We start from the raw sequence: 26,576 nt of genomic DNA, 5'->3' as shown, positions 1-26,576 counted from the left end.
GCGGCTGGGAAGGCAGGAGCGCAAGGGAGGGTGCGGGGAGCTGGCGGCGCGGCTCAGGGACACCCGGGCGCCCTGGTCCCCGCCGTGCGCGGGGGAGCGCTAACCGCAGCTGGGCTCGGCTGGAGGCACGATCGGTCCGCTCCGCCGCCTCCTGGCCTCCCTCCGTTCCCACCTACCTACCCCCGGACACCGGGAGAACAGCGGGCTTAGGCGCCGAGAGGGACGGAAACCACAAATAAATAGCGGCGGCGGCAGCGCGTCATCTGGTGGAGCAGGAAGTGCAGGCAGAGTCCAGAGGCTGGTGCTCTCTGCGCGCCGCCAGGACTTTGCCATGGGCTGGGGGCCGCGGCAGCCGGGAGCGGCCGGGCGAGGGCAGCGGAGGCTGCGTCCTCACCGGGGCTGAGCTACAGCGACGTGCGGGGCGCGCGGAGATGGCAGCGTCCAGCAACTCCAGTCTGTCCGGCTCCTCCGTGTCCTCCGGTGAGTTTCAGCCTGTCGGGCGCGGCTGCGAGCTGGGTCTCTCGCCCCCTGCCCTCGCCCGCTCCCCGGGATGGGCAGAGCCTACCTGTGGCCGCGGTGCCCGCGCGCTCAGAGTGAGAGCGAGCGTCCGGTGTGACACTTGTTTGGGTGGCCAGGACCCTCGGTGCCCGCTGACATCTGGCAGCGCGGAGATGGGAGAGCGGTGGCGCCCTTAGTTTGCGGACGCGGGCGATCGGGGGGCTTGGAGAGCAGCGGGGGGAAGCGAGGGGAGCAGGGCTGGCTCTCACTTTCTGGCGCCGCTGGAACCCGGGCTGGCGGGGCGGGGAAGGTGAGGGCGACTCCGGGCGCCCCGACCCGCTCTCAGGGCAGCGCCACTACTAAGCTGGATGCCCGCATTCAAGGCACAGGGGAGCAAACCCTCGCTCCTCGCAGACTTGATTTTCTTTGTTTGTTTCAGAAATTAGCTCCGTGGAGACACACGTTTGGGGCATGGGTTTGAGATGGAAGTAATGAAGGGATTGTGTCCTTTGGTCCTGATTGAAGCGAGTTAGCAAACAGGAGGCAGAGCCCTAGCCACTGACAATTTGCCTGGCTGTGTGTGTGTGTGTGTGTGTGTGTGTGTGTGTGTGTGAGAGAGAGAGAGAGAGAGAGAGAGAGAGAGAGGAGCGAAAGAGATTGATTTTCCCTGTGTGGCCTCCTGGAATACGCTCTGTAATTTTACTTTCCAGGCATACATTTTTTTTTCCTCCAAGTGCAGCTGAGCAAAGGGAGGGCTTCTTTCAGCTTTTCTATGGTTGATCAGTGGGTTTAATTGAAGAGGAAAAAATTGCTAATGAATCCAAAGGAGCAGGAATCAATAAAAGCACCCCCCCCTTTCCCTGGTTTCTGAGTATGACAGGAACCGAATCACAGTGATGCATTAGGTAGAATTCTCCTCCCTCTCTGGCCCCTGAAAACTTTAATGACAAACCTTCAAGGGATATCTGATAAGACATTTAGTGTAGTATACAGTATGCAGGGGTCAAGAAGGTCTCGACGACCCAATGGAAATGCTCAATGTATTAATATGTATTAATTCCTTTTGTGTGTTGTTGCTTTATTGTTACCCCAAAATTAAATTCAAAAGAAGAATCACCTTGTTGGAGGCATTAGACAGCAAGCCAGGCATCACAGAACCATATCTGTGGATGTGTGACTAATTAAATCATAAATGCCAGGTGAATTTGACTAAGGTGCAATTGTGATGTGCCACAGGTGATCGCCTGAAAGCCATCTGTTATCTTCTTGGGCAGGTTTAGTTCCAGGGAAACAGCACTTCCATTCTCGATCACCGCCAGCTAGCCACAAGCACAGTGTTGTTAGGCCTATGGTACAGTTACAGTTCAAGGTCCTCGTCATGGTAGCCAATGGGTTAGAGCAGTCATATCTGATTAAGAGCAGCAACAAGTTGACCGCTTTGGGTTTTAATTCTGAGAACTCAGCAACTGCTACAGCTTATTTTTAGTACCCCCAAACCACTGCTGCTGCTTTTCAATTCATTATGGTTGACTAACATTGAATTTAAAATACAGTGATGTTGGCTCACGATTAGCAGATGGTTATCCCTCTCATAAAACTTCCCACTTGGAAAATCAACTCAGGAGGGAGAGTTGGCTAAGCTGTGGTCGGCAAACCGTGGCTCTCGAGCCACATGCGGCTCTTTGGCCCCTTGAGTGTGGCTCTTCCACAAAATACCACGTGCGGGCGTGCACGTACAGTGCGATTGAAACTTCGTGGCCCATGGGCAGAAGTCGGTATTTTGTGGAAGAGCCACACTCAAGGGGCCAAAGAGCCGCATGTGTCTCGAGAGCCGCAGTTTGCCGACAACTGGAAGGGAAGGAAGAATGGAGGAAGGGCCCTGAGGCAATCAGTCATGATTGACTGATGCCATGAATTACAGGTGACCTGGCATCTGAATTCTCAGGTGTTGATCTAGCTTAAGAACTCTTCTTAAAGACCCTAACTCAGCCTTCAGAAGCACGTGTGGATCTGAGGCACAGAGTCAGCTTTAGGTGACGGGTCATTGCTTTGCAGGCAGGCTAGAGATGCTTGTAATGGTTCTCTTTGCTTCTCAGCTACCACTATTTTATAATAGAAACTGGGGTATCACGTGAAAGCTGAAATTCAAAAAGTGGGCATGGATGTATTATTTGGTGCGTGTCGACATGGAGCAGAAGCTTATATTATCTAATTCACCAATTAGTCAGGCATTTTGTCTTGAAAAATAATGAGAACTGTAGTTCTCTTTTTAAGCACACTTCTCAAGGCGTGGATCATGAATAATTCAGAGGACGCCAGCAATTCACACCTGTGAGAGATGTTGGGCAGGAAAGAATAGAGCCTGTTGGTGATGGCAGCTGGGTTCTCCCAGGCAAAGGTCAGAATCAATCAGTCAATCACCATTTTGGAGGACCTACTATGTGCCAGGCAGTAAGTTAGAAGCCTCAGCTTCAAGGACGTTAAGTGAGGAAGATAATTTTGGGATTGCTTCTCGCTCTGAAGTTCTAGGATTATTGTCCTTGAGTTCTGGCACCACCACTGACCAGTTGGGTAACTTTAGGTGTTATTGAACTTCTTTAAATATCAATTTACCCATCCATAAATGAGGGCAGATCTAGTAATAGGACCTACTTCAGAGGAATGTTGCCGGGATTAAATGAGATTATGTGTGTGGAGCATTTAGCACAGGGTGTGGCAGCTAAGTGCTTGGTGTGAATAAGTTTTGCTCCTTGGAGTAATGAGAAAAAAGGCAGTCACTAGCTTAGACTTTGGGTGCAAAATAAGTCCAACACACAGAAAATCTGCCTCTTGTATTGCATGTTAAACTTGATCTCAAGGTCTGAACGCCATTAAACAAGCATTTATTAAGTGTCTTTAAAGTTTCAGGCATTGGCCCAAGTGTTTGGAATAGAAAGATGAATGAAGACCCTCTCCCTCACCTTCCAGCATTAGAGGTGGACAAGCACATATCAATCTGTATTCCAGTTGGATAAAATGAATTACGTGGAGGAGATAGCAGGAAAGAGAGGATGACCTCAGTTTAGAGGAGTCAGTGGAAATAACCTATGAGATGGGACTTGAAGCATGAGTAGGATTTTTCCAGAAATCAGAGAAAAGGAAAGGTATTTCAGGAAGAGGAAAGAGCTTAGGCAAAGGCCTGGAGATGAAGTTCATGACCTGATTTTTAACTTCCTTTCTTAGGGCTACTGATCTTGGTGGTTCCTCTTCTCTGCTCATAAGCCCATAAGCAGCATCACACCTAGAGCTGCCAGACTGCATATTTCTGCTGCGGATGTAGGAGGCTTTCTTTCTGTTCAGGCACCAGTGTGGTTAATGACACAGCTCTGGATGCCCTAGGACATATTTGGGCAATTGACAGTTGATTCTGTAGTATCCAGCATGTGGAGAGGTGAACTCGAATAACATGGGTTAAACCTCTCTTATGGAAATAGCTGTGGAAGATTCAGGTTTGGGTGTGTTTGCACAGAGTAAAAATCTAATCATTTACTCAGTATTAAGCCCAAAGTTATCTGACTTTCCTGAGAATGTTCACACTTGCTGTTGTTGAACCCCGTCACCCACATGTGTCATTTCATCTATATGAAATGGACCCACTTAATAGAAATATTATGTGGATTAAATGAGATAATGTGCGTGGAGCATTTAGCATAGAATGTAGCACCTGCATGCTTGGTGTGAATAAATTTTGCTCCTTGGAGGAATTAGAAAAAAAAGCAACACATAACAAATACAATAATCAAGTTAAAATTAATTTTGAAATACATTTTTTTGAGAACTCTTCAGAAATTTAAGAAATTGCTTTGCCTTTGTTTTAAAGATAACTGCTGGTAATTAAATTTCACAATCACCTAGATTGGCAAGAAGGTTTGATTACCTTTATTATTTTTTTAAATCGGAAAAAAGTCTCTATCCTTAAGCCTTTAATCTAGCCTTTGATTATACTGTGAAGAAAACAATGATTGATTTGCAAAATAGTTTTCTTAATCATCATGGGTTATAGTTGCTTTTATAATTGAAATAAGAACATTTTGCATATAATAATGTGATTGCGAAATGGATAATTGCACATAGTAAAGAAAAGAAAACTCAAGTAAACTAATAAAGACTCTATGAGATGTTTTTAAGTAACTAAACTAAGTAAAATATTAACTATTAAAGGGGCCCTGGGATAAGAAATTGTTAAGATTTTGAGAGCACAAAGACACTGTATTATAGAAATGAAATCGACATTGACTTTTCAAATGCGAATGAAAAAGAGTAAAAATCAGTATTAGGTACAGTTATCAAACCTTAATTGGGAAAAGAAGATTTTTGAATGGACTGGGGGAGTTATTTCTCCAGATTCTATGCAACAGTAATGTGGGCTGGGTAAATACAGTCGTTCCTTGGTATCCACAGAGATGGGTTCCAGGACCCCAGTGGGTACCAAAATCCAAGGATGCTCAAGTCCCTCATGTAAAATGGTCTAACTCAGTGCACACAGTCAGTCCTCCACATCCGTGGATATAGAGGCCCGACTGTAAAGCTATTTTCCGCTGTCACACGGGTGTTGACCGTAGAGGTGATAAATAGGAATTTTCATCGCTCATTATTGGAGGGCCCCAACCAGTAACATATACAAATCTTTCATAGTCCCAGATGCAGAAGGTAAAACTACAAGAATGCTGCCAAGACTTACATATGTGTAACCAGAAACTCTATGTAACTAACACTACAAAATGGGTTATCTTTGTTAAAACAGAGAAGTCTTCTTTTGGATTCTTCAGAAATATTCAATTATGTATAAAGGCAATTTCTTTACCTGTTTTTTGGCGATCACTGCTGGTAATTTGAATTCATAATCACCTAGAGTGGCCGGAAGATTTGATTACCTTTATTATTTTAAATCACACCAAAAAATAAAAATAAATAAATTGTGATTTCAAAAATCCCTGCATATTTTTTTAAAAAAAACTCACAGAGCTAAAATGACCCCCCCTGAGAGAAATTGTTTGCTCGGATTTGGATCATTGTTCCTTGCTGTCTTTCTGGTGACCTTCCCACACCTCATTTTAACTTATTAGACTTTCACTGTCCATTTGAGGTAACCCGGACGAAACCAGGGATGTAGGATCAGAGGAGAGGAAGTCCTTCTTAAGCACGGCTGCATGTTTGTAGTGTCTGACAAGGGCCCACCAGCTGGTGTACTTTTGCAAAACTGCCACATTACCTTCACTCCCACCAACCCTATGACCTGTTTTGGTCAACTTTTAGGGGATGCAAACAGCAGGGATTTTCCGAGGCCAGTCTGTGTAGGGTGGAACTGGATGTTGTGTCCTCTGAGCTGCCACCTGGACTTGGCCCCAGTGTCAGTCCTGCTGGGGGCCGTCTGCTGCCCCGCGGGTCTCCTGTTTTTGCAAGGTGGTGAACATAAGTGGAGATCGGGTTTGGAAAACCTGTACATGAGCGGGGTCACACTGGAGTGTTCTGGAAAAGGGTTTTCTGCCAGAAGAGATTCCTGCCAAGATAGTTAGATACAGAGAAAGAGAAACGGACCTAGTGATGGACATATGATTGATAGCATCTATCACCCACCGGTCACTTATCTCATATGAATATATTCACATTTCATGGCTCCTGAAATATGTCACTTAATTTTCAAAATGAATTTCCTCCCTCCTTCCCTCCCTCCCTGCCTCCCTCCCTCCCTCCCTCCCTCCCTTCCTTCCTTCTTTCCTTTTTTAATTCTTTTCTCCTTTCTCCCTTCCTTTTTTCCTCCCTCCCTCCCATTCTCTTTCCCTTTTGCTTATCTCACCTGTTATTATGTTGGTCAGATTTCTAAATTTTCAGGTTTTCATAAATCCTGCACTTGGTCTACTTTGCTGTTAATAGTTTCCAAAGCCGCTCAATACCTCCCTGCTGCTCCTTCCATGTGCGCAGTGGGAGAGGAAGCTGGTATTCCGTTTCTCACATGGATTCCGGTCAGAGGGGTAAGGTGGATGCCTGCATCTCTGGGGTGGCTGGTTGGTGAGAGAAAACCCACTCACACGTCTCAAAGTTAGTAACAAAGGCAGAGGTTTATTTCGTCCCCATGACTAGAAGAAAAACCAGTCAGGTGTGTGCTGACCCCACAGGCAGTCTGCTTGGCTGTGGGACCCATGTGGCTGTCTGCTGGGGTCTGAGGATGAAGACCCGGCGTGTGTGCATGACAGTGTTGATCAAACTTTTTCAGCTGTGTACCCAGGAAGAGCCATCCACCGGCTGCTCGTGCAAAGAGCCTGCTTTTCCCCTCATTTACTATTACCAGGTAATCGACACCTTTGTGGAGGCACTTTTTGACTATAGCCTTTACAATATGGTCTGATGACAGCATTGCCTTGCTTCAACAATGTGGCCGATCAAAGTCACCCAACCTCAGCCCATTCACAGTATAACCTCAGCAGTATATAGTGTTCTGTTTTTATTGATTTACTAGAGAGGGAAGGAGAGAGAGAGAAACATTGATGTGAGAGAGAAACATTGATCAGCTGCCTCCTGTACATACCCCTACCATGGACTGAAGCTGCAACCTGGGCATGTGCCCTGATCAATGACCTTTCAGTGCATGGGACGGAGCTCAACCAATGGAGCCACACTGGCCAGGGCTATAGTGTTCTTTTAAATCATTCAACGCCTAAGCTCCCATAGACATTCTGTAATAAAGGTGTGCAGTTAATAGCCTTATTTAAAATGTTGTAATCGCCTCCAGCCAGGGGTTGCATTGATTAGATTCCTGGAGTGTTGATATCACCTACGCATTGTGCAGGCTGCCAGTCACCCCGTGCGTGGTGGGCCTGCTGGAGAGAGAACTTTTCCAAAAAGAGAGGCTGGATGCCAGTAGCGGCCTGGCAGAATCAACTAGATGTGGAGAAACAGTCTGCTTCCTCCAGCTGTGAGAGAGCCCACGTTCTGAAGTGTGTCTTCATTAGAGGTCATAGGAAGAGCCCTAAACTTGGAGTCAGAAGATCTGGTCACTTAAGCTTTTAGCCAGAACATTTAAACCCTTAACCAAGGCCTTTAACCCTCAGAGCCCTTAAACCCTTAACCAGCACCCTCCAACTGTTAACCAGGGCCCTTGAGCCCTTAACGAAGGCTCCTAAACCCTTAGCATAGGCACTTAAACCAGATACATAGCCAAGCCCTGCAACTAGCTAGCTATGTGGTTTGGGTGACATTAGCCTCTCTGAGCCTTAAATACCTCTCTGCAAACTGAGGGTGTGATAACCTGTTTCCTGGAGTAGATGTGAGTGTTCACAGAGGTGATAGAAGCATGGCCTCCCGTCGGCCTGGCCACCATGTCACCTCAGTAGATGCCACTTCTCTCCCTTTCCTCTTTCTTTCCCTTGACGTCTCTGAGCCTCAGTTCGCTTGGCTATAAACCAGAAATAGCAATAGCCGCCGGATTTATCCCCCAGGGTTGTCATTCCTGGAGCACTGTTTGGGAAAATGCTTATGAACTGTAAGACAACTAAGAGCACTGAATGGCTGCTTCCTGTCTTCCTGTGTCCATCATGGTATGTAATTCTCACACTGTGTCTCTGAGGTAGACCTTATGCCCATTTGCAAATAAAGAAATAGGTTCAGAGAGGCCCGGGGCTTGGATTTGAGGTGCTAGGATTAGAACGAGATCTTCCTAATATCAAGGCCATTCTTTGACCTCACAGGGGTTTGTTTCCATCTCCGTGTAAGAAGTCTGTGACATCGAAGTTGAAGGCTTGAGATACATGTGCGTTGTTAACAGGGAGAACACAGCACTATCGTTGTGCTTTATGTTGCTGCGCTCAGTAGTTACTCAGACCCTCCCTCGGCCTGACTGAAGCTCATTCTCACCAGTGCTGGGACCTGGGAGGTGTTGCCAAGTCATTGCTCTGCAGAGAGGACACGTGGGGGTGGGGTGGGGGTGGGGGTTGGGCTTGCGGTATCTGGACTTAAGAATAGTCTTGCCAGGTGAAGCATTTTTTGCACTATTCTTGCAACTTTTCCAAAGATTTGAACATTTTCTAAATGAAAGTGGGGAGAAACTAGGGAAGAAAAGAGCGGTGATACTTTGCACTCAGTTCATTATCTTCACTGGCGTGTTAACACTCCATGTGGGGTGAGCATATCAAGTCTTGTTATCATCCCCAAACACTCCCAGATGCTGAATCCTCAGGCGGCAGCATATATGTTCTTTAGCTTATATTTTTAGTGAGAAAGTCAAGGAACCAAATGATGGAAGAAGTTCAGAGAGACCACACGCAATCCCTACCGGAGGAGGCTTTTTCTCCTGAGCCGGATTGACTTTGCATTGCATTGCAGCTTTGGAGGGAGGAGGGACCTTGGAGGTTGTTTAGCAGGATCCCAACAGTGTCTAAGCCAGAGAACCCGGGCCCAGGAGCTCCAGGAACTGCCCAGTGCCACTCAGAGCGCTGGCGGGGCCGGAGCTGAGCTGTTATCTAGCACCCGGGCCCTCAGAACATTAATTCTCCATTTCTCTCCCCCGCTCATCCTACAGAGCATCCTTAGAGAATTTCTTGCAGACGTTTTTTCCTGTCTGGCTTTCCTGAAGCTGTTTAATTATTTAATATTTTCAAAATACAAGTCAAAAGTGCTTTGTATTTTGAACGGGCCTTCGACCTCAAGGCTGCTGCTGTGCGAATAGAGGCACTAAGACTCCGGTGACCTTGTGTCTGCCCTGACTGTATTCAGCCGTGCTGTTCCGCACGGTAGCCACAAGCCACATGTAGCTATTTAAATGTAAAACAATTCATTTCCTCAATTGCACGAGACACGTTTCAAGTGCTCAGTTGCACATGTGGCTAGTGGCTGCCGAACTAGACAGCAGGAATAGAATATTGCCATCAGTGTGCAGCCGACGCTATGGGCAGCACTGGTGTACAGGGTTAGCAGTTCTAAGACAGGGACCCTACTAATGTAAAATTAATAAGCGAAGGATAGAAATGTGATAGAATGTTCTCCCATTCCTGCGTTTGCTCCTGGTGCTGCTTAGGTTATATTTTACTAATTTTGCAAAACAGCTTTTTTTAAGTGATTTTTTTCATAACCTTGAGGGAAACTGTGCAATGACAGCTGGAGGATGATGTTGGGGAGAGTAATTAAAATGTTATAAACTCTTCTAGTCCTAAAGGTTGATTCAATTTTTTTTTAAAAAAAGGTCTGTTGTTTCCCTAATGGGCACCCCATTTCTTTTTGACATAATCCCCAGTGAGTTGTAATTTCACCCTTAAATAGAAAAGATATCCATACCCAGAAGAAGTTTGGATCTTACAATTGTATCTCTTCCAAAACATCATAAAGAAAATGGGAAAATTGTGAATGTGCGGACTGAGGTTGCATATCCAAACTGTACTATTTAAATGAGATTTTCTACCAACTTGGCCATTAGCTAACCATTGGCCTAGAAGCATTTTGCTCCTGCAAAAGGCCCACATATGGGGAAAAGCAGATGCACACTGGATTTTAGAAAATAAAGTTAGCTTTTGGAATTTTCAGCAACTTTAATTGGGGGGAAATGCATGCAAATACGATGCAAGAACATGACAGTTCCTAAGAAAAGGAAGCTGCCGCCTCCTTGAACTTCTGTTACCATCTTTGAGTGCAACAAAAAATGAAATGTGGAAGGTTTCTTTAAAGTGTCAAGCAGCTGTTAGGGAAGAGGTGGATGCGGAGCTCAGTGGACTCAGAAACGTGATTATTATTGCCATAACTCCGATCATAAACTTAGGGCATATGAATCACAGAGTCACTGGGGCGATAACCTTATGCAATTCTTGTCTCATCAGGGGCCTGGTCCCTGGATTTCATGATGCATCTTTGCCCTCTGTACCCTCAGTCCTAGCTGACCGCTATCTTTTTCAAGGAAACAGAAGCCAACACTTCCTTCTGATTTCAGATAATGCCGCACTAGCATTCTAAAGTGCTTTTTCTTAAGTAATTTTGCTTCTAAGGAATAAACCTGAGAGATCAATGTTGGGACAGCAAGTGAACAGGAAGCAAGGAGTGGGGTTTTGTGGGTAAATCTTCTGTAGCATCTGCTGGAGTGGGGGCCGCAGCATTGACCTTTAGATCTGCTTCTCGAGCCCTGACCTGTGCTGTCCAGTGTGGTAGCCCCATGGGCTATGTAGACCTCTATGCGTGGTGAGCCTGAATTGAGGTGGCTGCAAGGCAAAATACACACCAGGGTTGAAAACTTAGAACCAAACCAAAGGACAGTTCCAAATATTATATTGGTTATATGTGGAAATGATAACTTTTTTTAGATATTAGGTAAAGAAGACTAAAAATTAACTTCACATCTTTTTAAATGTTTAACGTAGTTATAAGAAATATTTAAAATTACACATGTAACTCATATTTGTATTAGACAGCACTGGTCTGGACAATATTCCAGAGAATGTTCTAGCCTTCATCACAGACTCCACCACACAGACCCGGCAGATCCACCGGCCAGTGGCTCCCACAGCTGCAGCCCTGTCGCTTTCCCAGCCAGAACTTACCCTGGCCCTGATCTCAGGTCCCTGTTTCGTTTTAGTCCTGGACAGTGAGTGCTGTCCCTCATCTACCTGCGTCTGGTCAGAGACGTTGAAATGAAATACCATAGAGAGGAACAGGTTGGGGTGTTTAGCAGATTCTTGTTTATGCAAGTTTTGTGCTTTGTTTTTTATTTTGCTTCACTATAATTCTAGACTCTGCATATTTACTTGTTATATTTATGTACACCCCTCCTTCCAAGAAAAGCCTGCGATGCCATAATGCTGCAAAGTTGGAAAGAGAAGCTGAGCGAAGAAAGAATTTTTCTCTCTGCCTGTGCAGAAAATTCTTGTCTGATAGTCTTTGCACCGAGGCTTCTTGCTGTGAATATGTATATGTCTGTAGGCGGGTTTATGTGTCTGTTTGTACGTGTTTGTGTGTATCTGTATACACAGAAAGCAGAAGTGGATTCAGTTTCAAACAAAAGTTGTTTCCAAGCAAATATATAACATATAAATTAATATCAAGGGGAATGAAAAGTCAGACCCAGCATTGCTTTTAGTAATGAAAGAGTCCCACTTGGGATTATGCTAATGATGTGTAGATATTAATACACATAATTTGGCTGCCTAATATTGATTTAAGTTGCTCATTCAAATTCACTTTATTATAGGAAAAATTAGCCATTCTGTTTTGCAGGGCTGGTCCCTGTGGACACGTTAAGCCATGTTTATTGGGTAAATAATCCTATTTTGCTGACTTTCATATGCAAAGAGAACATTATCATGTCTCCTTCAGGAAGCGCCCTGTGAGTTGTTAGTTTCTGGTTGGGACGTGATTAATTGAAGCCAGGTGTCCCCTCTGTTATCTCCCGAGCAGGTGATCAATGTCCAGGGTTGAAGGTGCTCTCAGTGACCAGGGCACATGATTCTGCTTGTGACGTTCATATGCCTGAGGGTTGAACTTTGCCCGCGTAGGAGCACTGTGCTTGTTTCAAGCAACCAGACTAACGCCTCCCCCCTTCCCCTCCCCCAATATGAATCTTCCTCAGAGGAGAAAGCTGTTGATGGGGCCTCAGTAAACTCTCCTGAAATAGTATCAGACTCAGATGAGCAGCATAACCACAGCAAATCCTAGGCAGGTACAAACGGGAGGCAGCATTTTGAACTGGACAATGCAATTTGTCATAAGAACGTAACAACTGCCACAGTGCTTGTTGGGGTCTGTATTCTAACCTCTAATAGCGCTGAAGGGTATTTTGTAAAAATGCACAGCAGCCTTTCAGGGAAGAGGCGCCCTGCAGACATCTTATTTTCCTAAGCTGCCAAGTGCAGATCCGTCATCAGGAATTTCATGGCAGCAGGATTCCGAGTCTGTGTGTAGTTCAAGCTGGTGCTCCTTCTTGTGGTGGTAAGTTCCCTTCATTTGCTGCCCCTAGAGTAGACTGGTGTTGCTTTTTATTGCTTTACAAGTAACTCTCTGAAGTCCATCTAATGTTCGTTTTGGGGTTTTGTAAATGAGTGTGGGTTCATTTGAACCTGGGACTCCAAGGTCGGTGTTGCGTGACAAGCGCTGGGGAGTTGGAGGTCTGGCCCAAACACCGGCACCCACTGGCTGAGCTTATTTGGACGTGCCTGAATGTCCATTTCCTCATCCAAAAAATGCCTCATAATACTCGTTGAGAGAATCAACTGGGATAATGTCTGTGAAAAACACTTGGAAATTTATGAACAAAACTTAAAAGTCTCTGGGCCTCATGAAGTTCCCCTTCCGATTTAGTTGCTCCTTGGGTTCCTTTCCAAGGTGATGAGTGATTGCTCAGAGTTCGTGATCCTTTAAAATAACTGGAAAAATCTCCCCTAAATATACTACCTTGCTCTTATTCAACAGCCTTTCAGTGGAATCTCACCAGTTTAGAATTTCTCAGTGTAAGAATCCACTGTGCACCCCACATCCCCATAAGCATTTTAAGTTAGCCCAGACAGGTCGCTCATCCAAAGGGACACTACTGTTGACTAATCCAGAGGAGTGGCTCTTTTTAAAATTATATTTGATGTAATAGTCAATATATGTAAATGAATATCTGCAATACATGCAAGCTACACAGCACAGCAACATAACTCATAATAAAAAAGCCACCACCCAACCTAGGATCGCTACCTACCCTTCCGTCTTCCTGGGTCCTCTTCTCCCTTCCCACCCCTATCTCCTCTCATTCAAAGGTAACCACTACTTCAAACTTTCTGCTTATTATTTCCTTGCCTTGTCTTCTTTCTTTAAATGATTGTATCACTAAAATTAAATTGCTGATCCCAGGGCATAAAATGGTGTCTGGCTGGCAGTAGGCGCTCAGTAACGAATTGTTGAGTGAGTGAATATGTTTCCATCTCAAGCACTCTATTGTAGGAATGACCCTATAGCCCCTCCATTACCTCTTGTAAGTCAATCCGTTCTGTGAGGATCCCATCTCTGGTTCACATTAGCCACATGCCTTTAATGATTTGTAGAAAGTTAGTTTTTCTAACCTTGATAATATGGATTATTTGTACTCATTGTAATAGGAGACTCAGAACCAGGACTTCTTAAACTAGATTTGTAGTCCAGAAGCTCTTTTCAGTGAACACTCAAGGAACAACAGAAGTAAAACTGGCATTCAACAGGGAGAGCTGCAGAGAACAATTGAAAAGTGATAGAGGCCACAGGACAGCAGGGATGAACCCTGAAAACGTTATGCTGAATGCAAGAAGCCAGTTATAAAGGGCCGCATAGTGCATGATCCCACTTCCACGAGATGTCCAGAACAGGCAAATCACAGAGACAGAAAGTAGATCCAATGTTTCCCGGGACCGGGAGGGTTGGAGGGAAACTTGAGTGATGGCTAATGGGTACCGGTTTCTGTTGGGGTGATGAGTTGTTCTAAAATGGATTGTGGTGATGGTTGCACCCATCTGTGAATATACTAAAAGTCACTGAATGGTACACTTTTAAACGGGTGAATTGCAGGGTATGTGAATATATCTCCATAAAGCTGTTACTTAAGAGGCAACAACAACAAAAAGGTTATAGAAGGAATGAGAAGGTGAAAAGCCGTGAAGTGAGCAGACAGGAAAAGCCCCTGTAGATCAAGTCCTTGGACAGGATGCTTATAATCAGACAGGCACGTCCACTTCACAGTCAGCTATCTTGATGAACACGTGCGGGCGCCCCTCCTCTTCCCATTTTTATTTCCACATTTGTCTTTTTCTGCTGCCAGCCCCGAGCCCTCAGAAGGTCCCACAGAGCCCCATTTCTGTGACTGGCTCACAGAATCAGCTCCCTTCCCCCGTTTGCCCTAACGGCTGCCATATCCTTCGGCAAAGGAATGAAGGAGAACCCCAGCCCTCCTCTGTTGATGCCGGACAAAGCAAGTCACGCATTTCAAATTACTAGTTAATTAGATTCCTCTGCAGCTTTTCAAGGCCTGGGCCCCACCCTTCTGCCCTCAGATGGAACGCAAGTCACCCGGGAACCAAGCTTCCCGCTGGGTGCCTGGTGCTGCTGAGTGTTATTAGCACAGTGTGCGTCTGCTGCTGCCTCGGATGCCCCGCTAGATGGACGCATGTGCAGACCTTTCCAAGGGTGTCACCTGCTGCCTCTTTTGTTGTTTCCAATCAAAGAGCCGACACCCTTGGATCACATCCGGTCACAGTATTGTACCGTAAATACTCTGGTGGGAAGACTAAGCTACTACGCAGGTACAACTGTCTCGGGTGCTCTCATAGCGTTTACTTTTACCCTGACCAAGTAAAGGGAAATGCATTGGATCGGATGTAAAATGTGAATATTACCAATGAAGTTTTCTAAAGCCACATATAGTTTGCTATAATGAATCCAATCAATAAGCATTTTTGAAAAACCTACTGGTGTTGAGAGTCTGGTTGGTGCAGAATGTCCTTTCCCCCCAGTTTGGAGTCTCCTAGAGCAAGATACACTTTCTGTGGGCGGGAGGCAGATCTGGCCTTGGTGGGGATAAAGACAGGTGTCTTTGGGGAACAGAGTCCCTGGGTGGTCACTTTCATGGGAAGACTTCAGTCATCAGTGGCCTGTGTGCGTTTATAGGATGGCTGGCTTCCCTTCAAGGACCATCTGCCTTCTTCCCTCCATGGACAATAAAGATAAGCACCCACACACAATACAGATACTAGTAAATGTCCATTCATGGGAATGTGAGGACAAAGCAAGCACTGAGCCGTCTTCCTGAGCCCTTTCCTTATGCTCCCATTTGGAGTATTTTCCTGGCACCCAGAGGAGGAAGTGGGTTTGGGTTACAGTGGATTTGCTGATCCGAGTCCTCTGTCGGGGGAAATCTGGTTGTCCTGGGTCGCCCAGGACCACAGCACACGTGGACAAGGCTGGCCTCGGCAGCTCTCTCCAGTGGATTTTATACCTGGGTCCTCCTCCTTCCTAATGCCACAGGCCAACCCTTCTCTAACAAAAGATGCACTGTCCCTGGGACCTGCTGTTCATGCAACTTTTGCTGACACCAACATGCATAGCACAGTCACACCTCCTCATTTCCTGACCAGAACATTCCAGGGTGCCATTGTCCTATGGGTTAATTTCCTGCTGCAAATACAGAAAACCCTGAGAAGTGAGAGACAGGGACACCATACACTGTGGCATCAGACTCTGTCTGCTTCCCAGGAGTCCTCTGGGCTCTGCCCTCTTGGTGGAAGGGCCTTGTTCTCTTTCTGACTTTAAGACAACAAGGGCAGCCCCTGGCATCACATTTAGAAAGAGGAAAGGAGGAATGTCTTCCTCCTGCCTGAGTGGAGAGGGAGAAAACCTTTCCCAGAAGTGCCCCTCCCCCCAGCAGAGTTCCCCTGGCCCCATTGGCCACAGTTTTGTCACATGGTCACCTGTGAGCCAATCACTGGCAGGGAGAATAAGATTCCCATGATGTCTTCAGTGGTCATGACTGCCTTCCTGTAATGGGAGTGGGGTCAGTGTGCCTGAAGGGGTGAGGACGCCGAATGCATCAGGGTTCTGTGAAGGAGGAAGGAGGAGCCGAGTGTGCCTGCCACAGTTGTGTCATGAATGTGACACGAATGTCCTCAGCCCTTGGCTTCCCTAAGGCCACAATGGAAATACCGCGAGTTCTAAGACAGCTGGCTTCTCTGACAAAGGACTTAGTCTAGTTCAGGGGTCCTCAAACTACTGCCCGCGGGCCACATGCAAATACAGATATTGTATTTGTTCCCGTTTTGTTTTTTTTACTTCAAAATAAGATATGTGCAGTGTGCATAGGAATTTGTTCATCGTTTTTTTTTTAAACTATAGTCTGGCCCTCCAACGGTCTGAGGGACAGTGAACTGGCCCCCTGTTTAAAAAGTTTGAGGACCCCTGGTCTAGTTAGAGTCTACCAGTAAGAGTTGTGCTCCTCTCACTCTGTAATGATATTCACTCCCAGGCAAAAACATGGCTGCTTCCCATCCAAAGCAATGACTGACAGCTTTTCCTGGTGCATTTTCACTGCTTGGTGCTTTATGGGTTCGAAGCGCTTTGTTTTATGGTTTCGGAAAAACATAGAGCCATTCACTCAAAATTAAAGAGTCTTTAGCTCTCATGAAAAATAGGGCAGTGAGGTTGGGAGGTTTTAATTTTTGACCGACTTCAACATCCCTGGACCCGGTGTCAGAATTGTTTCTGAGAAATTGTTTCAGGGAATAATAGTAGATGATTCAACCACTCCTGGTTGCTATGGCAAGGAGTTTCTAAAGCTTTGATTTCGGAGAAATAGTGATCATTAGCAGCTCTTTGTTTTTAAAACAGAGAGCCTTCAAATTGTCACCGCCCGAGTGGAACAGATGACTGGCGCCTCATTGGAGGAAGAATCTCAGGCTCTTATTGAAGAAAAGAGAACAGGCAGAATGCTCCGGAGAGCAAGGTCCTGCTTTTCATTTTTATGGCAGGATCTTTTATTTAAAGATCATTGGACCAGGAGTCCTACGACCCAGCTCTATGCTAGTTTCATCTCTGAATTTGCTGTTCGGATGGCCTGGGGCAAATGGCATTATCGGTTTGTAACTTTGGCTGCTTGTCTGTAGAATGATTACTTCGCACCAGAGCATCCCGGAGGGACTTGAAAATTTTATGAGTTTCTGACTCTGCCGGTTTCCTCTTGCCAATTGATGGTGCCTTGCTACTCCCCGCAAGGGAACGACCCTCCCTCCCCACACACGCACTTCACCTCGCAATCACCTTTGGCCCCATTTGTTCTGGGCGCCTGGTCTGGGAGATGTGAAGAGCTATTGGGGCCTGTGCTGCTCCCCCATCTCAGTCATCACTCTAAGCAGCCCAGAGAGGGTCCGAGTGCTCCTGGGCAGCGTTATACAGTGTTTTAGAATGTGACTTACACCAAGAAATACCTTTTACATCACAACACACACACACACACACACACACACACACACACACACACAGCAGTAATTCCCCCTTTTTAGTCTGATCTGCAGTGTCTCTTCATTACTCTGAGGAGGGAAATACAAGTGGCTCTAATGAAAGGAGCTGTGGTCATTCTTTCTAGACTTTGCCAAAACCCCCTTTGAAGAAATACTTTCCTACTTTCACAACTGAGTCATTTCAACCCTACTTTCTTTCAACTTAAATATGGCCTCCTTTCTGCAGCTCTGGACTGATCAATCGTAAGCGCCTTGAGAGAAGGGTCTGGGTCTCACCACCTTCCTACCACCCAGCCACTGACCACGGGACCAGCACACAGTAGTCCTCAAACGTCTCTTACAGTTTTACCTCCTCTTTTACCTGTGGCATTGGAGTAAGCTCTCCTGGGCCTCTGGCCCTTCACTACTTTTGCCACATGGAACCCGCCTTTTTTAGGAAGCTTCATCTCTCCCGGGACTGAAGGCTCCCTGGAATGGTACTGGCTCCTTGTCAGCAGCCTTCAAGGTCGTCTCGCTTCTTACGGAGCCGTTTTTGTCCCTCCTGCTCATGAGCTTGCCATCGTCAATCAGCCGGGCGTGGTGTTTGTCTTCCTGTGGTATCTGCCCTCATCTCCACCAATTTATTGACCAGAGACTAGTTTGAGATGGGCTACATGACTAAAAACATTGCCATTCCTGAATCTGTCTAATTTCAGTCATAATTTCAGTGGAGGTTAAGTAAATATTTTTGTGAGTATATGGTGTATACTAATCCATGTTGAGTATGCCTTAATTATGGAATTACCCAAATATTTTATGTAAAAAAAATTGGTAAGCAAGGTGGCAATACTCTGAGCCTTAATCCTCTCATCCTTGCTTTCTCCTTCCTTCCTCCTTCACTTTTTCGTAAACATTGAGTGCATACTTATGTCAGCCACCATGCGTGCCTCTGGAAGATGGGAAGAGCTGTTGGGACATAAAGAGATAGGAAGCAACCCCCTTATGACTTACTGTTCAGAATCTATCCCCAGTCAATCATCACCCATAAAGACAGTGACCCTCAGGTCACCAGACACTTGTAGAGGGCCTGCACATCCCAGCTTTGTAACAACATTTTTTGGATGAATAAGTGAATGGAGACATGAGCCTCACCACAAAGGAGTTTATGGTTTAAGGTTTGATAGTGAATGTGGACTTTGTGGAACTTTGTAGAACTTGTAAAGTTATTATTAGTTATAAATGTTTGTAGTTCAAAACTCTTCCGTTAAGCCCAGCCGGTGTGGCTCAATGGTTGAGCGTCAACTTATGAATGAGGAGGTCACGGTTCGATTCCTGGTCTGAGCACATGCCTGGGTTGTGGGCTCGATCCCCAGTGGGGAGGAGGGCAAGCAGGAGGCAGCTGATCAATGATTCTCTCTCATCATTGGTGTTTCTATCTCTCCCTCTCCCTTCCTCTCTGAAATCAATAAAAATATATTTTAAAAAATTTAAAAAACTCTTCCCTTGAGTTGCTACCCCTTTGGAGCACTAGTTTCTGAGACTTTTGTCCTCACTTAGAGAGGCCAGAAGTTGTTCATGGGGGTCCTTACCCACAGGGGCAAGGCATGGCCTTGAGACAGCCAACAAGAAGCCTGGAAGGGAGGCTGAACATGTCACACACCGTCCGCCTCTCCCGCCTGTGGTTCTAGCTGGAAGGAGCACTCCCAGTTCTCATTCTCTCTGGTTCTGCACATGTCACAGTCCTGGGAGGCCTCCGGATGTCCTGATTAAGGGTTTCGTTTAGCCTGGAGGCAGGCCTGTAGTTGTAACTCTGTACCATGAGAAAAGCATTTTTAAAACCAACACATAAGTCTACGTTTGTTTTCCAAAGTTTTTTCTTCTATGTGCATTACAATTTTACCTTTCTGCCAGGCCAGGAAATTTTAACTTCGCCACTGGTTAAACAGGAATTAGAAATGCTTGCTCTGTTATTCCAGGGCAAGGATTTGCTTTGATGGAAAGTAATATTGAGTGTGTGTGTGAATGTCTGTGTATATGGGGGTGTCTGTGAGTTCCTGTGTGTATCACGAGTATTGTGTGTCTGTCTGGGATTGTGTGTGTGTGTCAGGGTATGTGTGTGTCTTTGTGGGATGTAGGACATAAGTGTGTGTCTTTGTGGCATGAGGTAGATTCAATTTCCAGGGGAAAGGAAACTTTCAGAGGATCCTTACCTATGAGATGAGTTTTTCAGCCACTCTCTTTTCTTTTCATTTTAAATTATTTATCACATCCTTCAGTGACTGATTCTAAATAGGAAAGAGTTCTTTTGAAGAGTGGAAATGATATCATTTAACGTTTTAATGGTTATATATAATTAATCTTATTATGTAAACCAATTATGTTTGATCCCCAGATGGAGTTTATAACTAATCCTAAGTAATTCTCCCTGTGTAATGACTGACAAGCCATAGAGTCAAAATGTCAGAAAAGCAGCTATTTGGGGGGTTGGAACATTTTTCATAGACGTTTTAGTTGCTGAAAGAGTCCTTGCAGATTTCCTTCAACATTCAAAAAGCAAGAGGAAGAGGAAATTACAATTAATAGTCTTAAAATTCCAATTAATCTCTCAAATAGTGATTAATTTCCAGAGACACGGAGACTCAGCCGTGTATCTGAGAGAAAGAAAAAGACAATTAGTGTTGGGGAAATTGGTAAAGCACACTCTGGTAGTTGGAAATCCCACCAGGATCAAAGACGGCATGAGAATGGAGGTAATTGACAAGGCTGGAAGCCTGCCACAAACTGTACAGCACTGGCTTTTCTTTCTTTCTTTTCTCTTTTCTTTTTTTTATTGTCTAAGGTTTTACATATGTCTCCTTTTTCCCCAATTGACCCCCTTCCCCATTCCTTCCCAGCCCACGCAAGCGCCCCCACTGCCCCAGTGTCTGTGTCCATTGGTTATGCTAATATGCATGCATATAAGTCCTTTGGTTGCTCTCTCACCCTCCTCCCCCTACCATTTGTCTCTAGATTGATCTATTCTTATTCATCAAATTATGTTGATCATTATATCCAACATATGAGTGAGATCATGTGATATTTATCTTTCTCCGGCTGGCTTATTTTGCTTAGCATAATGCTCTCCAGTTCCATCCATGCTGTTGCAAATGGTAAAAGTTCCTTCTTTTTAATAGCGGTGTAGTATTCCATTGTGTAGATGTACCACTGTTTTTTAATCCACTCATCTGCTGATGGGCACTTAGGCTGTTTCCAGATCTTAGCTATTGTAAATTGTGCTGCTATGAACATAGGGGTGCATATATCCTTTCTGATTGGTGTTTCTGGTTTCTTGGGATATAGTCCTAGAAGTGGGATTACTGGGTCAAATGGGAGTTCCATTTTTAACTTTTTCAGGAAACTCCTTTCTTAATGGGACAAATGTACCCTGTTGGAAATCCACTGACCATGTTTCCTAAAGCCGTCTTTTGGCTCTTTATAGAAATGCTCAGTAAGATCTGCTATCAATTTAGAGTGCTTTATTGTCACCTTTTGGCTCATTTGGCTGAGATTTTGGCCTTTGCCTGCTTTGCACTCAGGACACACTCGGGGCTCCCCTGTGCTAAGCAGTGTGGATCTCAGCTGGTGCAAGTCTGTTGAAGGTAGTGGATGCTTTACATTTCTGAGGCCACTGATGTAGCATCACAAGGACCAATGGATGCATCCACATTTTCCTCTATAAAGGCAAAGTAATACCATTGCATTTTTTTTGGGGGGGGGGTGCAAATTATTGAGAACAGGATAAATGGGAACAATGGGAAAATTAGCATATTCTCCTAGAGTTGGCTATTCTTATGAAAATTATACTTATTTTAGCATGCAAATGCTAAATTCAAATTAGGGTGTATTCAATGTTAAGTCTTCTGGAACTAATTTTATATACCTGAAGTTTTAATTATATGGTAATGAAGAGGGTGATAAACTTTTACAGTAGCATGGCTTTCGCTCTGCTCTTGCTCCCCAGTCCAGTACTTATTAGGGGGGGAAAAACCCTTCAGAAAACGAGGAATAAACATCACAGTCCCTTGAACTTCTAAATATATGCAATGCTTCACAGAAATAATGTAAGTGAACTCACCATTGCGGTCAGCTGGAAAACTTAACTTTCAGAGGGATTTGACCAGCTATACTGACCTAGAAAACTAAATAAGCAGTTTGGAAAATCTGGTTTGTGCGTATAATTATTTTTATATTATCTCAGGCTGTGCCTTGCAAAGAGCAAACCACAGTAGTTATCTGACCTATTGCTCTACCCTTGCCTTTTCTCCAACACAGTAATTATGTTAGACTCAGCATGTTTTCCCCTAACTGCACGGGGGGACATTCCTTAACTCCAGCAGCCCCCTATCTCAGGCTGCTCAGTGCTCTGTATCCGTCTCTCAATCGGAATGGAAAAGAAACCTTAAGTCAGGATGAATGGTAACATTTATACACAGGGGGAGGTGGGCATTGGAAAAGTAAAAGCATTTGGCACTTTTATGAGCTGGAAAATGTCTTGAAAATGGTGCTGTATCATAGTTTTCACTAGAATAGAAAATTAATCTTCAAGATGGAAGAGTCCTAACAATGCTTTTCATTTGAATACAAATATTGAGGGGGTGGTTGTAGGTTGCAGGATGGCTTTCAGGCCCCAGGGTCCTTTGGGTGAACTGCTTAAATTCTGGTTCTTCCTTTAACAAGGAGGAATACTTTCCTTTGATTATAAGCATGATTCTAAGGATATCTGAATGAAAGATACACTTCTGATCCTTTGCCATCTCAGCCTCATCCCCTGAGCAGCAGGCTGGCATGCCATCGCCTGGGTGTGAATGAATGCAGATGTGCAGGAAGATGTGTGTCTCTGCCTGGGCTGAAAGGAACTGGCAGCGAAGCAGTTTAATCAGGATATCCCGGACGCCTTATCATGCTGATTAGCTAGCATTGTAATTAGAAGACATTTAATTTTTGTTTACAGTATGAAAGTGACTGGTGGGGTGCAGATATTAATAACTAGGCTTAGCCTGTAGTTTAACCCTCTTAATCTTCTATTTTTTTAAAAGACCATTCAAGGGAAACAAAGCTGTCAAGGGCCCTGGGTGGTTTTAGTCTGATTTGGGATAGTGACATCCTCTGCCACCTACGCCTCCAGCACCCTGAGCCCGGCCAGCAAAGCAGCACCTTCTGCTCAGCTCTGGAGCTGGCTTCTTGTCCTTCCCCAGGGTGTGCTATGACAGCAATGCTAGAAGCAGCAGTCATGCTTGTGAAGGTGGGCCTGAGGACTGGTGGTATCGCACAATAACTCAGTGGAAAGGTAGTATCCCATTAAGATATTTGTGTGTGTTTGTTTTTATTGATTTCAGCGAGAGGAAGGGAGAGAGGGATAGAAACATCAATGATGAGAGAGAATCATTGATTGGCTGCCTCCTGCTAGGGATTGAGCCAGCAACTCGGGCATGTGCCTTGACCAGGAATCAAACCATGACCTTCTGGTTCATGGGTCAACTCTCAACCACTGAGCCACACTGGCTGGATAAGATATGTTTTTTAACTTGAATTTATTAGGTGACATTGATTAATAAAATAAAGTCAAGTGCTCTGTATCCGTCTCTCAATCGGAATGGAAAAGAAACGTTAAGTCAGGATGAATGGTAACATTTATACACAGGGGTATAAACAACTCTTGGGTTGTTTACAATTGGCCCTCCTACAAAAACATGCTGCTATGCATATTCCTGTATGTGCACATATGAACACTATCTGCTATGTAGATACCCACATGTGGAATTGTTAGCTCCTGGGGTATGTGTATCTTCAACTTTACAAGATGCCACCAAACAGTTTTCCAAAGCAGTTTTACAGTTTATACTTCCACCCAGCAGTGTATGAGAATTCCAGTTGTGATGTATCTATACCACTCCCATGACTTAAAACTCAGTTGAGTTGATTCTCTAAAACTCTGCAGGCAATAAAATCCAATGCTTTTCTGTTTTAAGAATAGAAGCATTTCATCAAGGAAATGCTCGTTACATTTGACCAGACTGTTAAAACCACTGCAGTAGCGAAGCAGCACACAAGCATGATGGGAGAGACAGTTTCCACAGATGTCCCCAGGTCACACCATCCTAAGGGCCACTTACCTGAAAGAGGAACAATTAGGTGGGATTTCTGTCCCAATTAAGAAGCCCTTTCTTCTTAACTTTTTTTCACTAGTAATGTACGAGTTGTAAAAAGCTATAAAACGATTTCTGATTAAGTGATGCTAAGTGTGAACACAGCAAATATAATAAAATAAAAAAAGATAGACATATAGACCATAGTCAGATACTACTAAGTTTTAACTAAGGTATATATATATACATAACTAAGTAACATAACTTAATTATGATGAGAAGAAACCTCAATTTTTTTTCTGTTTCTTAAATGCACAAACTGGGTTTATTTCTAACACCCTTAATTGTTTAAGGAGAGATTGCAGGAGAGAACATCGGAAGCCATTTCTGTCCTTAGTAACTTTATGATCCTGGTCACTTCACGACTTTGTCTCAGTTTTAAGTATATGCAGAAACTGTGACATGTTGTATCTTCTCTGCTTACCCAAAAGATTATTGTGAGAAGTAACTGAAATGCCTACAACAGCTAATCTATATGAATATTTAAAGTTAAAGCATTTTTCATATACTTTTATATCTCTATATATAAAAGCCTAAGCGACCATTCAACTGTTGGACCAGTAGCTATGATGTGCACTGACTACCAGGGGGCAGACGCTCAATGCACAGGCATGGAAACATGGAACAGACTGATGAATATCAGAGGGAAGAGGGTAGGAGGAGGGCGGGAAGAGATTAACCAAAGATCTTCTATGCATACTAGAGGCCCAGTGCACGGATTTGTGCACCGGTGGATCCCTCGGCCTGGCCTGCGGGGATCGGGTGAAATCAGCTTTTCGATATCCCTCAAGTGGTCCTGGATTGCAAGAGGGTGCAGGCCAGGCCAAGGGACCCCACTAGTGCACGAAACCATGCACCGGGCATCTAGTATATAGATAAGAGAGAGGAAGGAAGAGACAGAGAGAGACAAAGAGAGAGAGACAGAGAGACAGAGAGAGAGAGAGAGATCTATCAGTTGCCTCCTGCAGATGCCCTGACTAGGGATCCAACCTGCAACCTGCTTACGTGCCCTGACCAAGAATTGAATGCCACCTTTTGATGTATAGGATGATGCTCCAACCAACTGAGCCACCTGGCCAGGGCTTCAAGGAAGGGGTCAATGGGCAGGGGGTAAAGGATACATCTGTAATACTTTTGACAATAAAGATAAATTTAAAATAAATAAATAAAATCTTAAAAACAAAGCAACAACAACAAAACAAAAAAAAACAAAGACAAAAATATAGTCTTAGGGTTGATAAAGTGCTATTCAAAGGCAAGTATTTTTTCATGACAAGTCATGCTTTTCATGTGACAGTCTTATTTGTTACACATCTTCTGTCATAAGCAGAACCCGGTGTAGCACAGCCTGTAAGTACATTTTGCTCATTCTCCTTTGCCTTAGCAGAAAGGAATGGAGAGGATGATTCATAATGAGTAAAACACATATTGTCTCCTGGAGATAGAAAATAAGGATAAAGGCAGATTTCCATCCGGGAGAATTTATTGGGGCTTTGGAGGTAATTTACAAGGCGATCCCCTCTGCCGTCAATTTGTAGCCTGCCTGGGTTGACACCTCCGTTTTCAATCACAGCAAGATTGCTTTTTGTTGCTGGGAATTGCCAAAGCCAGAGCTCGGAAAGTCTGAAACAGAGCCCTTTTCAAACTCCTTATAGATTTAAAGCAGATGGAATAAGAATGTGATCTTCTTTCCTGATTCTCACCACACACTTCGCAAACTATTTACAGTAATCCATAATTTGTCAAAATCAAGAAGGGGGGAAATGTGGCCTAATTATAATTTTGTCTTGTTGTTTCTGGGCATGGCAGACTAGCCCAGAAAGATGTTAGCTATCAAATATGCAAACTTTATCATGAAGTAGCTGTTGGACTTTTATATACGAGATCTAAGAAAGACAATATTATATATTGTGATTAAGTTCTTAGATCAGTCAACCAATGCCAACATATGAAAAAGTTTTGTGTGTGTGTGTGTGTGTGTGTGTGTGTGTGTGTGTGTTCTGACTGTCCATCTGTATTGAGATATGTAACTATATGTTTAGCATAAAATCTCCAAAGATTCTCTTTGAAAAACTGAGTTAGAGTCTAAAGGACATTAGTGTTGTAGTTTGTCATCTCTTTTGGCTTCCTAATCTGACTTTTCATGATATGGAAATTCTAGTCCAGAAGTATGGCAAAGCTGGTTATCCTTGCTACATTTTTTTAATTGATTTTAGAGGGAGAGGGAGAGAGAGTGAATCATCGATGTGAAAGAGAAATATTGATTGTTTGCCTCCCGTAGGCACCCCAACTGACTGGGGACCAAACCTGCAACCTAGGTAGGCGCCCTGACCAGGAATCAAACATGCAATTTTATGGTGCACAGGATGATGCTTCAACCAACTGAGCCACATCCCAGCCAGGGCATCCTTGATACATCTTTAAGGCAGGAGACTGAAGCTGATCACATGCTGTGAGCTCTGAGACCCCTTTTAAGGAGTCCCCACTAATCACTGGAAAAGGCGACTTACCTCACCTGGGGGACAGTTCTAATTACTCTGTGGGTGTTACAGTCACTGAGCTTTGTGTAGTTAAAGCATCATTCTGAGACATGTCCTACAAGCCATGGGATTAGGGCTTTATTAACAAAACACCCCAAATGGTATTTGCTCTGTGTCCTTCCACTTGAGAAGATAAATAGACGAAATTAAACTAACGTAGAAAGATTACTTATCTTATAATTAAGAACATCAGACAAGAATGAATTCTGAATTTATAGCAGTTTCTGGGTTGGCCAGGGAGACATATTAAATAACCTTTCTTTTTTAAAAATATCTTTTGAGACATAAATTCTCTGCGGGGGGGAAAAACAGAACAATGAGCTGTCTTTTCTCAATTGATTGCCCACAGTGTTCCAAACACTTTGATAAAGAAAGGGAAATTTAACATGTTCAAATGATCTTTC

General features: G+C 44.4%; 1 protein-coding gene across 1 annotated transcript in view; it reads left to right on the top strand.

Moving 5' to 3' along the window:
* The first annotated feature begins 360 nt into the window (after positions 1 to 360).
* CHN2 (chimerin 2) overlaps positions 361 to 26,576 on the top strand; it is a 224,467-nt gene continuing 198,251 nt past the window's right edge. The window contains exon 1 of the mRNA XM_006088750.3: positions 361 to 480. Coding sequence (XP_006088812.1) covers positions 432 to 480 — 49 coding nt within the window. The 5' untranslated portion in view covers positions 361 to 431. The remainder of the gene's footprint in view (positions 481 to 26,576) is intronic.

This window comes from Myotis lucifugus, unplaced genomic scaffold, assembly GCF_000147115.1.
Source record: "Myotis lucifugus unplaced genomic scaffold, Myoluc2.0 scaffold_52, whole genome shotgun sequence".
NCBI lineage: Eukaryota > Metazoa > Chordata > Mammalia > Chiroptera > Vespertilionidae > Myotis > Myotis lucifugus.
The sequence above is the reverse complement of the archived record's forward strand: the minus strand, read 5'-3'. Positions and strand labels throughout refer to the sequence as shown.